General features: G+C 44.3%; 1 protein-coding gene across 1 annotated transcript in view; it reads right to left on the bottom strand.

Annotated features, from left to right (window-relative positions):
• Positions 1-4,771: 4,771 nt before the first annotated feature.
• LOC147731109 (uncharacterized) overlaps positions 4,772-17,287 on the bottom strand; it is a 35,234-nt gene continuing 22,718 nt past the window's right edge. Inside the window, exons 4-5 of the mRNA XM_086954150.1 lie at positions 6,044-6,196; positions 4,772-4,818 (exon numbers count right to left, since the gene is read on the bottom strand). Coding sequence (XP_086810276.1) covers positions 4,772-4,818; positions 6,044-6,196 — 200 coding nt within the window. The remainder of the gene's footprint in view (positions 4,819-6,043; positions 6,197-17,287) is intronic.

Raw genomic sequence — 17,287 nt, 5'->3', positions numbered from 1 at the left:
CTTGCTCTTCAAGGATCCAATTGCTCCAGTGCCGGTCAATGGAATTCTGTCAGAGGAATTCCCAATTGAGAGAGGAACCTGGCAGGGTTGCTCCCTGCACCCCCTCCTATTTGTACTGGTCCTGGAAACCTTGGCTTACCCAATTCAGTCACACCCTGATGTTTGTGGGATTCCAAGTGGGAGAGGGTTCAGGCGAGAGTGAGAAGATCTCACTGTACGCCAACAACATCCTTCTGTATATAACTCTGACGACTAAGGCTCACATTCCAGGTACTCAATTAACTGGGATAAGTCTAGCCTCTAATAAACAGGCAAAAACATGATCTTCACACCCTGCCTCGGAGACTGAGTAGAACAGGGGCATAGGAGACACTAAGTTACTTGGGGGGACTCGGATAAACGTTTGAACTTTCCAGTGACCCTATACAAATCGCCCATTGTATGAGAGCCATACGCTCCGTTAACCAAATACAGTTGCATAGTTTTGTAGTGAAACATTGATAAAGGCAGGCAAGTGTGCTTTAATTGTTAATTCCATCTATAAAGCAATTAGACCAAATCTGGAAAAAACATGTTTTTGAATCTTACATATTCATGCATCAATCAAACAAAGGTGGGATGAAAAAAAGGAAGAATAACCTGAATGCTCTTCACAACACTACTAAACCTCAAACTGCAATTAGACTAATATTGGAGTGTATTGGAGACAGGATGTAGGTACACAGAGCTGTAAGAGCAGAGAAATGTCCACTTACTAAAAGTGGCATATATAAAATAGTAATATGAAATTCAACCTTACCATTAAGGAGGATTTATCATTGCCATCACATAGATAGAAAACATGACACAGCTACTCCTTTCTAACCAATAAATACAGGTTAAAAGTGTGGTGCAAAACTAATATAGGTGTTTTCACTACAAGGACATGTAAGGACAGGCAAATCTTAAAAGTACATGTCCTACCTTTTAGTAACATAGCACCCTGCCGTATAGGCTACCTAGGGCCTACCTTCAGGTGATGTTTAATAAAATGTAAGTTTAAGGCTTGGCAAGGGGTTTTTAATATCAAGCTGACATGGCAGTAAAATTGCACACACAGGCTCTGCAGTGGCAGGCCCGAGATATGTTTACAGGGCTACTTGTGTGGGTGGCACAGTCAGTGCTGCAGACCCACTAGTAGCATTTTATTTTCAGGTCCTGGGTATATGGTATACCACCAGTAACTTCAAAGTAAATTAAACATGCCAGTTGTGGATACGCCAGTGTTACCATGTTTAGGGGATAAGCACATGCACTTTGGCACTGGTCAGCAGTGGTAAAATGCTCACAGTCCTTAGGCCAACAAAAATATTCAGCAAAAAGAAGATATAAGCCAGCAAAATATATGGCGGAAGACCAGCCTAAGGCTGGCAGGTTTAATAGTATGGTATAGGATTCTGTGTCTCTGAGTATTGAAGACAGTCGGATCCTTTTTGGAAACCCCTGGTTTCACAGGGCACAAGAAGGAGAGAGAGAATAGTTTCTCAAACAGTGTAAGTTTATTGCCTGCATTCCTGTGGCTGGAGGGTGGAGAAACCCTTAATGCATCGCAAAGCATACAATACAATACAGAAACGTTTGCCACTGGAGTCAAGCTATCCTGGCTGATGAGGGGTGAAACCGGCCCTAGGATGCTTGTTTTCAGTCCAGGAAAGACCTGGCCTGGCAGTTCAGGATAGACTGTTCCCATTGGTTGCAGGGTCAAGATTGATTTGCATGTGGCTGAGTTCAAACTGCAATGGCATGGGGAGCAACAAAACTATGCATTTAGGCCCAGATCTCTGTACTGGGGCACTTGTATGACATTGTTCTGCATTGTGTCCATCAATTGTTCCTTTTGTATTTGTCACAGCTGGTGGGATGGGTTTGCCCAGACCTGGGTCCTGTGCTCTTCATGACACTGGAGTTAAGCTATCCTGGTTGATGAGGGGTGGAACTCCGAAACCGGCCTTGGATGCTTGTTTCAAGTCCAGGTAGGACCTGGTCTGGCAGCTTGGGCTGGACTGTTCCCAATGGGCGTGGGGTCCAGACTGATTTGCATATGGCTGGGTTCAAACTGGAATGGCATGGGGGAGCAAAAAAACAATGGATTTAGGCCGAGAATCCTGTACTGGGGTGAATGTATGACACTGTTCTGCATTCTGTCCATCAATTGTTCTTTTTGCGATAGTACTATTAAGGCTCTGGAAGGATGGTTTCATGGAAGTAACATGCATTATTATGAAGGACTGTACAAGTTACTTGTGAGGGAGCACAACCTTAACTGTTAAAATCAGCAATTGCACCAGTACCTGGTGCACTCGGATCAGACCACTCCCCAAGAACTGGGAAAGAAGGCAGACAAGTTGGTCTGCACCAGGGCAAAAAAATGGCTCATGGTGATGGTGACCAGAAATATTAAGTTTCTTCTAAGGCCCGAGAGAAAGGTGGGGAGAAATCTAAAGAAAAGAAAGAGTCTTCTGAAGGTCCCCAAAAATCTTCCTCTGAGGGATGGGTCTCAATCCTCTTCCTCCTCTAACAAGAAACATTGGTGCTATTTGTGTAAGAAAAACGTCCATAGGGCAAAGGATGCCAATTTCGCTAAGTCTTACACCAATACTGCTACTACTACTCCTAAACCTCCTAGGTTTAGGAGTAGTAGAAATAGCATTGGTAGTTGTAGATGCCCCAAGAGTTTAGCTGGGTTAACCTTGGCGACTGAATGCATTCTGGTCTAGTCAGGGCACCCACTCGCGCTGTTTTGGTCTGTGATAGTGGCACTGATCTTGCCGCCCTTATTTTAAGTCCACTAACTTGGGCAAATACAGACAACAGCTTCTCACGAATGGTCATGAAGCTTTTGATCACAGGGACACAGGTGCCTGTATCACTATGGTGACAGAGAAATGTGTGTGTCCTAAGCAGATTCTACTTGGTTAGATTTACCAAGTGACCAATGTTAGCAGTGTCAGGGAAGATCATTCCTTGGCAGTTGTGAATTTCCGCTGGCAAAGGGTAAAAGGCCCAAGGAGAGTTGTGGTATCCTCAGACCCACTTGTGGACTGTCTACTGGGCACTGATGTTGAAACTTCAGCCTGGTCTTAAGTGGAGATTAGGACTCATTCAGAAATTATGGGAATTTCAGCCAGTGTCTTTGCTGTCACTTGGGCTCAGGCCAAAAATGTATGCCCCGAGTGAGCCCTGAAAAAATGGCCCAGCCAGCTCCCAAGAGAATGAGCAGGAAAGGTAAAGATGTTTCCTTCTCTCAGACTCCCAGTGAGAATCAGCCTCCTGGGCTAGATGATCTCAGTACCTGTGAAGGAACGGTTCCAGAGGAGCTTGGGCCTGACAAGGCAGAACTACAGTGGCCAGGGAAGACTCCAGTCTGGAGCAGAAGGTCTACCCCTCTCTTGAACAACTCAGACAGCAAGCTGCTGCTGAGGAGGGAGGGAATGTCGTTGAGTACAACAGGACTTATTGGGGAAATGAGCACCTGTTTTCTTCAAGTAGAGACCCCAAGCTTGGTGCCACCAGGAGGTTGGTCATACTTCAGGGGGTTCCTATTGACCCTGGACATTCTCCTTGCAGGACATCTTGGGTAAAGCAACGACTTGGGACAAGCGTGTCCCTCACTTTCACTGGCCCTACATGTCTGAAGACACCAAGCAGTATTATCAAGTCTGTGTCACCTGCCAAGCCAGTGGTAAGTCAGGTGGCACTACAAAGGCCCCTTTGATCCTACTACCAGTGGTTGGCGTTCCTTTTGAGAGGGAAGGGGTAGTCATTTTAGGTCCCTTAAACCTTCCAACAGCATCTGAACATAGTTTTATCTTAGTAGTGGTGGACCATATCACTAGATATCCAGAGGATACTCCCTCTAGTACTGCTACAGCTTCTGTAGTGGCCACGGTCCTCTTGGGAATCTTTTCCAGAGTTGGGCATCCTCCTAAGGAGGTCTTGTCAGACAGCGGTACTAACTTCATGTCTAGCTACATCACTGCTATGTGTGGTGTTAAGAGGGCAATGAGCTTGTTCAAAGGTTCAACAAGACCCTCAAAGGTATGATCATTGGACTCCCAGAGAAGCTGAGGCTAAATGGGATGACTTACTACCTTGCCTTCTCTTTGCCTACAGAGAGGTTCCTCAGAAGGGGGTAGGCTACAGCCCATTTGAACTTCTGTTTGGACATCCAGCTAGGGGTCTATTATGTCTAGGATGGGAGTAATCTGTCAAGCCTACGAAACAGGACAAAGTACACTATGTACTCAGCCTGGGTTCTTGCATGGCTGAGTACATGAAAAAGGCCAGCAAAAATATTGAGGCCAGTCAGGAGTTTCAGAAAGCTTGGCATGACCAAAAGGCTGTACCAGCAGTTTACCAGCCAGGACAAAATGTGTGGGTGTTGAAGCCTGTGGCCGCGGCAGCTCTCCAAAACAAGTGGAGTGGCCCCCACACTATAGGGAAAGGAAAGACGAAGTCACCTACATAGTGAATCTAGGTACTCTAAGAAGTCCCCATAGTGTCCTTCATGTGAATCACCTGAAACCTTTTGTTGACAGCGCTGACATGAGCGTGCTCATGGCCACTGATGAGAGACAGGAGGAAGAGAGTGACCCTCCCCCTGATCTCCTTTCTCAGGACTCTGTTGATGGATCAGTTGAAGGAGTAGTCTTGGCAGACAGACTGATCAACAGCAAGTTGATTGCAGATAGGTTTTCAATCAGTTTCCTGGTCTATTTTCTCTGAGACGCATTCAAGCCACCTGGTATACCCATGAAGTGGACACAGGTGACAGCCTGCCTGCGAAGAGCAAAATTTACAGATAGTCTGAATATGTCAAAGATTACATCAGAGCAGAGTTCCAAATAATGCTGGAGTTGGGGGTCATTGAGCTTTTAGATAGCCTTCGGCTAGGCCTGTAGTCCTTGTACCAAAACCTCAAAACCAGGATGGTAAGAGAGAGATGAGGTTGTGTGTTGACTATAAAGGCTTCAATTCAGTCACTAGGACTAATGCCCAACCAGTTCCAAAGAGCAGATGAACCGAACGATACGTTTTCCTCTACCAAATATCCCAGTGCATTTTACTTGAAAGCTGATCATTGTCAATCAGATTCTATGTGATATATTCAGAATGCCAAACCAAAAACTGCATTTCTAGCCCCCAGAGGGCATTATCAATGTATTGTGATGTTTTAGGTTTATAAAATATACCTGCCACATTTCAGAGGCTGGTAAATAGCAGGTCTGGAAGCCTACAGTGCAGCATATCTAGATGATATAACTGTGTTTAGCTTCACCTGGCAGTATCACCTGGTCCACCTCAGAAGTGTATTTGAGGCCCTGCTGAAGGCAGGCCTCACTATCAAGGCCACAAAGTGCCAGATAAGGCAGAGAAAGGTTGTGTACTTGAGCCACTTTGCAGGTGTAGGCCAAGTTCAACCATCATGGACGGGATTTCTCCCACTACCCCGACTCAGGTCTGAGCTTTCTTTAGTCTGACAAAGTACTACCGGAGGTTTGTTAAGGGCTATGGATCGATAGTGACACCCCTAATGATCTCACCTCCAAAAGGAGGCCTAAGAAAGTTCGGTGGGCAGTTAGCTGTCAGAAGGCATTTGATGACCTGGAGCAAGCCATGTGTTCTTCTCCAATTCTGCAAAGTCCTGACTACTCCAAACCAGTCATTGTCCAGACAGAGGCTTCTGAGATACGGATAAGTGCTGTATTATCACAGCCTAATGCAGAGGGCCTGGACCAACCCGTAGCTTTTATAAGCAGATTGTTGATGCCGGGGAGCAGCATTAGTCAGCTATTTAGAGGGAGGCCTTTGCTGTGGTTTAGAACTTTAAGACATTGAAGCAATACCTCTTTGGCTGAAATTTGACAAAGGACAGGGGAGTATTCTCCCTTCTGTCCAGCCCCTCCTCTTGGAGGGACCCCAGAGTCATTCTAACCCTTTCCCTAGTGTACTTAATAGCACCCCTATGGGTGGGTCCTCAGATTCATCGTGGAACAAAACTCACCTCTGAAACCAAGACACTCTTCGACCCTCTGGACACTTGGAATTTGTTGGACTTCGAATGGAACCGATACTGCATCAAGGAAGACTCCTGCCGCTCCTGGTCTCGTCTTCTGCATCACCTGTGTCTGTGCTTTATCCAGGTTCTCCCGAAGGCCTGTGGGCATCAAGGACATTCGTAGTCATCTGCTTTGGAGTGAAAGAGTCACTCCCCTTCATCTGCCATGAAACTGACTGGTCTGCTGCTCCTGTCGTCCTACTGACTGCCAGAGGCCCAGCTACACAAGTGGTAGTTCTGCATCACCCTAGAGGTCTGACCTGTCTTCTCTGCAGTTTTGAGGACAGTATCCATTGTCGGAGCTGCTGGGACAAAATCCCTGTGTACAGTGTTGACTTGCCATAGCTAAGGCTTGTTGTCGCTGCACCCCAAGAGATCTTCAGGCTACAAAAAGTTCCAGCCTTCTGCACCTCATTCCTTGAAGATCAGCATCCTCACTGCATCCTCTGCATCCACATCTTTGGTGAGCTGCCTGCTTTCTCTGGACCTGCGCTGACTCTCCTGCACTTGGTGAGTCTCTTGGACCTTGCTGGCTCCAAGGGTTACAACTTTTTACTTTCCATTGCTTGTTGGTGCTCCCATCGGACACCGACCACCTAGACACTGACACCCGATGGGGGACAACTCATGCACGGCTCCAGGTCTTTCTCAGTATCGCATGGCCCTCACAGCTGCATCGCCAAGGTCACCTTCTTTACTCTTGAACCTCCCCAGATCGGTGGGCTTTGTGCTTCCGTGCCTCCTGGTCACTTCAGAGTGGCATGGACTCTGCCCCCTCTGCTTGCAGGTCCTCCTCTCCAGGAATCCAGTCTTGTATTCAACCGTACAACTTCACAGGCTTCTCCAGAGGCATCTTCTTTGAAGCCTTCCATTGTCATCTACGGCAGATTCTGACATTACTTCATCCCCATGCACTGGCTTCCCTGGTGCAGATAACCTAGTTCCCCCGGGCATCCACAGTAGGGGTTGCTATCCAATCTCCCATCTTCCAAAGGGTTTCTTTAGGGTCTTCTGGGAAGGGTCCTTCTTCTTTAAAATTGCACCGCAACTTTTCCATTGACTTCCATGTGTTACGTGGCTGTATTTACACTCTGCACACATCCTCAGTGGGGTTCCTGGATACTTAGCATGGGTGGTTCCTTGTGTCTCCTGCTCCTTTGAGTTTTCTGGTCCATGTCCTGTTCTCCTTTGCAGTTCACATTCCACTTTCTTAGTATATGGTTTGGTCTCCCCCTGAAGACCAGTGTATGTTTGTGCTACTTACCTGATTATTTTGAACTATTCTTATGTGTAATGTTGATATCTCCAAGTAGGAGTGTGCCAATGTATTGCGTTGCATAATAGACATATTTATAAACACTGTGTGGTTCTTTTTCACTTAATCTACGCTGTTGACTAAATGTGGTAAAACAAGCAGCTTTGCACTCCTTCCTGAAGGCTGCTCTCCACAGCTACCACTTTGAGAGAGTTCTATGGGTATCAAAGACCACTAACACCCCCATAAGGGTTGCCTGAATTAGTTCAAGGTGCATCACTCCTGAGAGTGTACACCATATACTAAGGCAGCCTCCTACAACTACCAACACCAGTATTCCATTATGCTTCCACCAGGGCACACGTTCTAAAATAAGTGGAGCACTAACAAAGTTAGGCAGCATGTAAGTGACATCACAGTGTGTTTACTTCACAACCTATGCTCTCAGAGGAAGTGATATCATGTGGTCTAACGGCTAGAGCAGTCAACCTCAGAGCTGGGGATCCGGGTTTGAATCTAGGCACAGAGAGGCTCAACATTCTGTGATTCTGGGAATATCACTTAATCTCCCCTATGCCTACCAAAAATGAATGGGGAGACATCGGTTACATCACGGTCTTCACACCGCAATACCTTTACAACGCAGGCATTACAACGCAAGTCATTACAATGACTTGCGCTGGATGGCGCTCTAAGCCAAGGAATAGTATGATTTACTATTCCAACACCTTCCCTACTGTAACATAGGCTGGAGTTGGAATAGTAAATCATCCTAAGTCCAGTGCCCTCCAGCCCAAGTCGTTGTAAACTTGCCTTGAAATGCCTGCATTGTAAGGGTATCACGGTTGGAAGACCACGATGTAATATCGTATATTGAAATAAATGTGTAAGCATGTTGAGTAACCAGTGCTCATGTAAAGCGCTCGGATACCTTAGGGTCGAGTCAGCGCTATATCAAACTCTTTAAAAAAAACTCACATATGCTAAGCAGGTCTATCATGGGTACATTTAAGCGCAATACAAAATTTAACAAATTAGATTTTGGGTCGCAGTTGTGCCAAAAAAGTCATGCAACCTAGACCTCTACTTATGCAGGTAGTTATTGAAAAGCTGCCAGAATGAAATTGGCTACAAGGAGAAATGGCAGTATATCTGTTCTGCCTAATTCGTTGCAAAGTCTGCCTTAAAAATATCTTATGGGGGTTAAGGCACCTACTGCATAGATCTCAGGAAATGATAACAATGGTAAGATTACTCTGGAGGTTAATCAACTTGCTGGAGAGACAGGTGTTTTGTCTAGTCTCGGTTTTGAATTAAAATAGCAGAGGGTTAATATGTCTACTGCAAACCACCACCATACCATGTCACACACAGATGATGGAATTTTATTTTATGAAGATGGGTAAGCAGCTTTTTGCTTTTAACAGAGATCCTTTGGTTACTTGCAGTTCATAATTTGTAATTCTTCTCATAGAGCACAGAGCACATAGAGCACAGAGAATTATATAGGAAAGGACATGTGACTCCTACACCTTGTAATCCTCACTATCTTATGTAACACATCCTGTAAATTGATTACACACATATGGTTTATTATCAATGTATAATGTGTATGTGTGGTGTAACGTGCTCCGACACCCTGGATTGGGTTGAGTAGCGCCATAAAAGAAATAAGACAAACTAGTGGTTTTTAAATTGTTTTGTGTGTATATATTAGGACAGACCAACACATCTGACACACTGTTACCCAAGATGTGTGCTTAGAGTATGGCTGATGCTAATTTTAGGTTTCACTGCTCAAAAGAAACATTTCACCATTAGCCTTTGAGTGGCTGAATTGCGCAGTATTAAACAGTCAAATAAGGTAGGGTCAGCCTGAGAAGGCGCAGGATGCAGACAGCAATCAACAAAGTACTTCAAGACTCTTCCTTTGCCCTGCAGGTGAGAAAAAATCCTGGAGGTTTGCAGCACAACAAAAGGGAGGGTTGCAGGTCAAGTACAGGGCCATTAGCACGTCAAAGCACAAGTGTTTTGACGTGCCAATGTTCCTGCGACTGACAAGAGAGAGGGGAAATTCTTTTGTCCCCTTGTCTCCCCCACCCTTGTCCCCCATTACAAAATTTGGGGGGATATATCCCCTGCGTCCCACACACTTCTTACGCCCATGGGGTAGAGAGAGAGTTTTAAATATTTGTTCTTATTTGTCACCTTAGATAGGAAAAAAAGGATTTGACCGTAACCTTAATAAAATCATGAAGGACTTCCAAACAGATGTTGATAGATGGAGACACCTTCCTCAGACATTGCTTGGCCCTGCTGCCATGTTCAAGATGCTCACCTAAGTTCCTGTATGTACTCCCAAAAAGCTACTACCCCACCCGACCAGAGATGAATGTTTTGTGAGGATTAATGGAGAATTCTGCAAATTATTGTGGGATGGAGGACATCCTTAGATAGCACTGTCGGCCCTGCAGAAAAATAAATATGATGGTGGGATTCCTCTCCCAGACATCAGAGCGTGCTGTTGGGCTGCCAGATAATGGTTATCAATGACTCGGAGCAAACCCCACCAATTTACTCGAACTCACCCAATTTGATTTAAAATCATACATACACTACTTATACGGGAGAGGTGGAGTTTTGAAACTCATACCAGGTGACCATCGCCGCTTGGAATAAAACACAGAGATATCTAGGGTGTGAACCACGATACACTAGAGGGACTCCACTATGGTTTGGCAAAAGATTTAAAGCACTGGGTAAATTGAGAGGTTTTAGTCTTTGGGACTCTATTTGGATTCCTAAGTTAGGTGACTTCTTGTAGGGAGGAAAGTTAATTCCATTTAATTCCTTACAATGGGACTATCACCTTCACGATGCACAATATTAGAAGTATATACAATTGAACTATGCATGGGATGCTGAGGAGCTTTACATGACGGATATCTCTGAATATGCCCCTATGGAAGAGTGATTACTGCAGGGGTCTCCTGTACTTATAAGGCCATCAATAATAATATGCCTGATACCTGAAAAACAATTGGGTGAGAGACATGGGCAAAATAGAGGACAAGGGTTGGGAAGAAGCTAAGATGCATCCAAGGGTGGTGGTGATTAGATCAAGACTGTGATTAGTACAATACAAGACTCTTCACAGGGTCTATTATGACCGGGCTCTACTATATAAAATGGAGAGGGCTGATTCACCACACTACTTGCGATGTAGGGGGCAAAACGGCACATTCCATCACACATAATGGGAATGTCCAGTTATTACAATATTCTGGAAAACAATAATAAACGAGCAGGCTAAAATCCTCTCCGCACCCCCTCAGGCCGACCATAAGTATGTCCTCCATGACAATCTGAAGAAGATGAATCTCCTAGAAACCCAGCTTCTTTAAACCTGGGCTTGGCAGTGGCTAAAAGAGTCCTGGCCAAGCACTGGGGAGCACCAACCCTGGAAGAATGGAAAAGAGGGATGGACTTTTACATGACAGCATGTATATAAGACATGGGGTGGCCCCCAAAGGTTAGCTAAGATCTGGGATCCTTGGTGAAAATATCATGGACTAGACGTGGTAAATGGAGAAACAGAACTTTTAGCAGAATGATTGTAAACTCACTTCTGTACCTTTCTGCATGCTTACACATATTATAATGATTACTAGAAATTTTGAAAACCACTGTACCTGTGCTGTATTACTTACAGGAATAGTGATTCATTGCCAGATAACTGACTAATTGTTATGGTTTTCAAACGAAAAATGGAAAAGAAATTAAAAAAATAAAGAATTTATCTCATACCATGACTCTTTCTCTATTTGCAATTCTTCCCTGGATAGCCATCTCTGCTGTATTTTACTAAAACCATGGGGCATATTACCAAGCAATAGCGATAATTATCGCTATTGCTTGGTTAGAGACAAAAATTTACCGCAAATAAACCTTGGTATTACCAAGGTTTGTCGCAAATGCGATAAAAATCGCTGCAATGCATGAATATCGCTGAAAAGTCAGCGATATTCATGCATTACTGAGCTAATGCTCTTAGCCATGTTATCCACCTCCCATTGGATAACATGGCTAAGAACTGCTCAGGGCAGGTGTTAGCTTTTGGAGATATTCGCGCTTAGCGCGAATATCTCCAAAAGTTGGTAATAGGAGATAGCGATGTTAGCGACTGTTTTCAGTCGCTAACATCTTGGCACGCCCACTTTGCATGTCATTAGTGATAAATATCACTGACATGCAAAGTGGGGCCCAAGATGGTCGCTATCTCCTACTAGCTGTCGCTAACTGGTGTTAGCGACAGCTAGGTAATAGGGAGATCATTTTATCTCCGCTTTCTTGGCTTTTAAAGCCAAAAAAGCGGAGATAAACCCCCTTGATAATATGCCCCCATGTTCTTTATAATTGACCAGTTTTGCCTTAAAGTACTTCACAGCATACACGTGTGGGTCTCCATTACACCTTTCATTAAGCTCAAACCCTCCCTAATGGAAATAAGGTCAGGTTGCCTTAAATAATGTGTGATTTGGATAAAAGACCATTGAATAGATGCTTTCACATATCTGATACCGAGTTCAATATTGACACCGATTTTCCAATTCTCAGAGCTTAAATCATACCCAACGCATGATACCCATTCATCTCCTAACTGTGAACCATTTTTGTATCTAGTACAGGAATGGGTCCTATTGAAATATTTGCCAATTTTGTTGAACCATTAATTGAAGGGATAGCACACTATTTTAAACACAGCTCCTTCTGCTTCAGCAGCCATTGTGAAAGTTTGCACCAAACTTTTTGGGGGGATTTGCTCAAGCATGGAAAATTATTCATTTTATATTTCTGTAAGATTAAGTCTAAGAAAAAATTATCTATTTTCCCTCAACACCTGGGTATTAAAAAATCCGTACATCACACATACACCCACGATCTCCCCATGAATCATTTCTCCTCCAAAAGTCGATGATTCACCTAATCCATCATCTAACCATTGGAAATTATATCTTTCATCATATTGGAAATCTTTCCATAATTCCTTTGAACCCAAATCTACTCTTAAAATGCCGCACTTTCCACTCTTCACTTTGACTGCATTTCGAAAAAACGTTCACAGCTTCCTCTGGTACAAAGAAATGTCTTTCCCCTTCATCAACCTGAAAAGGTTTCTTAACACAAACCCAATCACCAAGTGTAACATATTCAGGTTTTACACCATGCTTGTCATCATAGTATAACTGGTTTTTCTTGTGCACTACTACCAGCCTTTTCCAGACCAGCTCAGGTAACCATTGTTTAACACTAGTGCAACATAACGTACCTGGGTTATGCTTAGTTCTGGGATTCCTTCCTCTCATGACTTAAAAAGACAACAAACCTGTGACTTTACTGTTTATTGCTAGGGTCAGGTGGCAGGGCAGAGTTCACAGAGTTGTTGTCACTCCGCGCCTCACTGAGGGCATTGAGTTCAGCAAAAAAAACTCCGCCTACTACCAGCGGAGTTTACAGCCGCGCTTGCCACGCACACCTATTTACATGCACATTCGTGCAAGCTTTGCATATTTCCATTCTCAACATTTCTTTCAGCACAAATGTATCACAGTTCTGTGCAGATTTTTAAATAAATGGAGGGGTTTAGAACAACCGATAGTCACTGACATCACCACGCATGTGCAGTGTTTGGTAAGAGGACTAACGTGCAAGGAGTCACCACACCTGCTGGGTTTACAAAACAAGCAGCAGGCCCGAGAGGAATCCAGAACAAAATGAGCGACCATCCTAAATTGGCGGCAGTCATCCTACGTGCATAATAAATGCGCACACGAGATAAAATAAAGGTGATATTACAAATGAAAATAACTTTGTGATATTTATATTTTGTCATGCAGAGGTGAAAAACATGTAAGTAAATGACATTCCAAAAAATATAATTATTTACTTTCTAGTATGCTTCGCATTGCAAACATTGTCCCATTTTAATTATTACAAAATATACCAGTTACTAGGAAATATTTTAGTGTTCAAATTTGCAGGATAGACCTTTCACAATCTCTCAGCAGTCTGAATGAAGACACAAAAAAAATATTAGAATGCAAAGGTGTGAAGGGCAAGTCCTTGTTTTAGTTCAAAAATCACAATCACCACTCACTAACTGCACAAGCGCTCCTAGGAGTATGTCGGATTGGAGTGACGTCACATAGGCAGCCATCAGTTCGGGATGAGGTGGCCAATGTTGTTACTGACCCACACAAACCCGCCATTCAGCACTGAGGCCTGCCATCTTAACACCAAGGACACCCCTGCATCCAGTGTGGAATTCCGAAGAACCGAGCTCACTCCTGATCCATGGTCCCTGTTACCTTTCCCCGTTCTGCTGCTGTCCTTGTTGGAGGCTGGTGGCTCCCTGGTCAATGGCACCATGGAGCAGGAGGTGGGGGCAGCCAGGCATCCCGGGTCCTGCTGCCCTGCACCTTCCTCCTTAGCCTGTTGTACCTGACCAGGCTGGCCTTCATGCATCTGCAGCAGGGCAAACAAGAACCATGCAGTGCGTGTAAGTAAGGCACTTATACAGAAGTTACGACGAGAACAATTAAGACTGCTTATGATTTTATTTGATGATTGGGTGGGTGTTGCAGCTCCGTGGTCGTGCTGTGCTTCCTCCAACATGTATCGAGTCCATACGTGGCTGTCCTTTCGGGCTGCGTCCTGCCAGGCACATGCCTATACCAAGTGTTCTTTGGAGAGCCTGCACATGAGTACTAGTGAAGGCCTTTTCGAGGTGTTGAGGGCAGACATGCCAAGTCCATAAACAGATAAGCCTGTTTACAACAGACAGATGTGCACAGCAGCATATTAAAGGTGGATGGTGGATGACTAAGCAATGCTCCGCCCACCCACTGAACTCCGTGGAATTCTACAGAGTTTTCCAGTGATTCCACAGAATTCCTCAAGCTCTGCAAAGCCCTATTTGTCACCCCATAAGCCCAAACAGCTTTCAACAACTGAACTTCCCAATCACTGTTACCGGCAATAGTTGATTAAGTACCTCCCTCCTTCACGGTTGAATCTTTCAACCATATCATTACCACTACGATTGTAAAGGGATAGATGTAGTTGTGCCTGTAACACCAACTTTCTCAAAGTATTTTTTAGATGCATTAGACAACAATTGTACAGCAATATCACTTTAAAGGGTTGCTAGAATAACTTCACAACAAAAACTCTATCAAAGAATCTCAGAACCGAAACAGTATTGACCTTATCAACAATATCCACCACAGGCCATCTTGAAATTAAATCCATCATGTAGGAAAATGGGTTCATATTTGTGTGGCCTGCACGAGTAATAGGTCCACAATTACTGGGAACCAAGCACCCCATTATAGTGCTTGACACTCTCAGGGTAGCAAGGCAAAACAGTTCAAGGCCTACTCTGGGAAGGTGGTGTGAGCTAGTATTCACCATTCAGTAGCACGCCATAATAACACTCAATAAATGATTGTCCAGTCAGTACTTTTTCTTCAGCAAAATAGGTATTTTTTTACACACACACACCACTAAATACTATGCAATAATTTACAAATATATACATTGGCAGATGGGAAATACCATACATAACATTGTGTAATCACTCGTAACCTATTAATGGAGTCACACAAACATATCAAGTGAATCTGTTGGTTATATCAAGGTTTGAAAGCAACAAACCACATCATCAATTTGTACTTTAATGCAATTGTTAAAAATAATACTCCAGCATGAATGCACTTATTAATAATACTGACAAAACATATATACTGTGAGCAGAAATCATTGACATCATTATGGTGAACCAATAAAGAATTTAGAATGAGTAAATACTGTCTGTATACTTTTTATATATTTATTACTATCAAACTACAATTATAAACGAAGCCCCTAGGGGGCATTACATTGGAAAGATACTGCAATGCAACCATACACTTGGCCCCTAGACGGCGCTTTAATACATGTACTGCTTTTAACCACCATTAGGCTTTTCAGGCCATAATGAATGCAACCATTCACATGGCCTGTAGAGAGAGCAGCGCTCCTCGCTGCAAAGCAAAAGCTCTAGCCTTGGAAGTGCAGAATCCCATAATGGGAGACAGCCCAGGGAGCCCACCACCTGATGCTTCGCTGGTTCCCTGTGCAGGGACAGCAGCACTCTTCTGGCCTGCCCGCTCCTGCTGGCAGGCCCGATGATGGTGGCTAGCCTCCTGCTCCCCCAGTCACAGGCCTGGGCAGTGAGGCAGGGTGGCCACTTGGGAGAGTGAAGTGACCTCCCCCCCTCTCTCTGAATGGCACCAGAGCCCGGGGATGGGATCCTTGGCCCCTTCTCTCTATCGCAGGGGAGTGCAGCAGTGTTCCCTTGCCCGTGCTCTCTCCTGGTGACATTGGGGTACCCTGGCCCCCTCCAAAATGGAACAAAACCGGAGGGATGGGGTCCCCAGGTGAGAATGAAGTGGAGAGGGGCCCCCCGCATGCGTCCTAACTGCAAAGTCAGGAAACATCCTCTGTGCGCTGTCCCCCGGGCCCTAACTCACCCTAGAGGAATGTTATTGTTCGGGCAGCGTAGCCCCATGCGCTTCAAGGAGAAAAAGGTCAAAGGTTGCTAAACTTTAAAATGCCATAACTTGGGCCCGTTAGGCCGATTTGCACAATCCTGGGCTCATTGTGTTCTTGGTGGCAATCTCTAACCACCTGTGGCAGTTGGAGCAACACTCCTCTCCTCCAAAGTGGTGCAATCCTGGTTCTCTTGGCTCCCTGCGATAGCTTTCCTCCTGCTTTTGGTTTCTGGGTGCAGAAAAGTCTAGGGCTTTCCCCAAAATGGTCCTCAGGGTGCATAAGGAGACCAGCGTCACTGGCCCTGGGGTCAACTGGGCATAGTCCTTGGTCCTTAGTGGGTGCCAGGGGGTTCTCCTTCCAGTTCTCCATGGCAGTCTCAGGATCCAGCAACAAAGGGTAAAACAATCCACAGTCAAGTGAGAGTCATTCAGGACAAATAGATTTTTTGCTTTTTTGATTACCTGGTTGTGGACTTTTTACTGTGGGTGAGACTCAGTACATGTGTCTCACCCACAGTAATCATATGGCAAATGGACTGCACATGTTTACTGTGTGTGTTCCCCTTACCCTTCCTACATCGCACTGGCCTTATCATAAAAGGTGGACACTGGTGGTAAACACACGCAGTCCATTTGCCATGGGATTACTGTGGGTGAGACACATGTAGTGAGTCTCACCCACAGTAAAAAGTACAAAACCAGATGATCAAAAAAGTAAAAAATCCGTTTGTACTGATTGGTCGGAACCTAATCTCAACACATCAGTACAATAATATGCTTCCGCAACTCACCCACAGTTTTGCACAGTACTGTGCCATGCATAAGAATGATCTGATGTCATCCTTAATATGGGCAGGAGTTTCACCAATTGCATTATTTAAAGATGGCTTTGGTTTCATAACACCTCCTCTAATCACATGCCCTAAATTTGGCACACAATTTTTTACGTCAAACTTGTTCTTGGAAAACTCTACGTTTAAGCCCTTGTCTTTCAAAATACTCAAAACCTTCCTTAATCTGAGATCATGAACACTTCTGTTTTCCCCAAAATACCAAAATGTTATCCTGAAAGAATGCTACTCCTTGTTCTTTTTCGAATAAAACGAACATGAGTCTATGGAATACAGAAATCTCTACTAATCTGAATGGCATTCCCTTGAACTGAAAAACATCTAAATGATTTAATGACAGCTGTAAGTTTTATGGAGTCTGGTGTTAATGAAATTTGGTGGTACCCGGATGACTGATCACTGACATACTATTGTGGTAAACAATATTGTTTACAAAATTATTGTGTCAACAATATCGTTTACTACAATTTCATGATCCTGTAATCATAAT

The sequence above is a fragment of the Lissotriton vulgaris genome, chromosome 2_1 (genome assembly GCF_964263255.1).
Source record: "Lissotriton vulgaris chromosome 2_1, aLisVul1.2, whole genome shotgun sequence".
Classification (NCBI taxonomy): Eukaryota; Metazoa; Chordata; class Amphibia; order Caudata; family Salamandridae; genus Lissotriton; species Lissotriton vulgaris.
The sequence above is the reverse complement of the archived record's forward strand: the minus strand, read 5'-3'. Positions and strand labels throughout refer to the sequence as shown.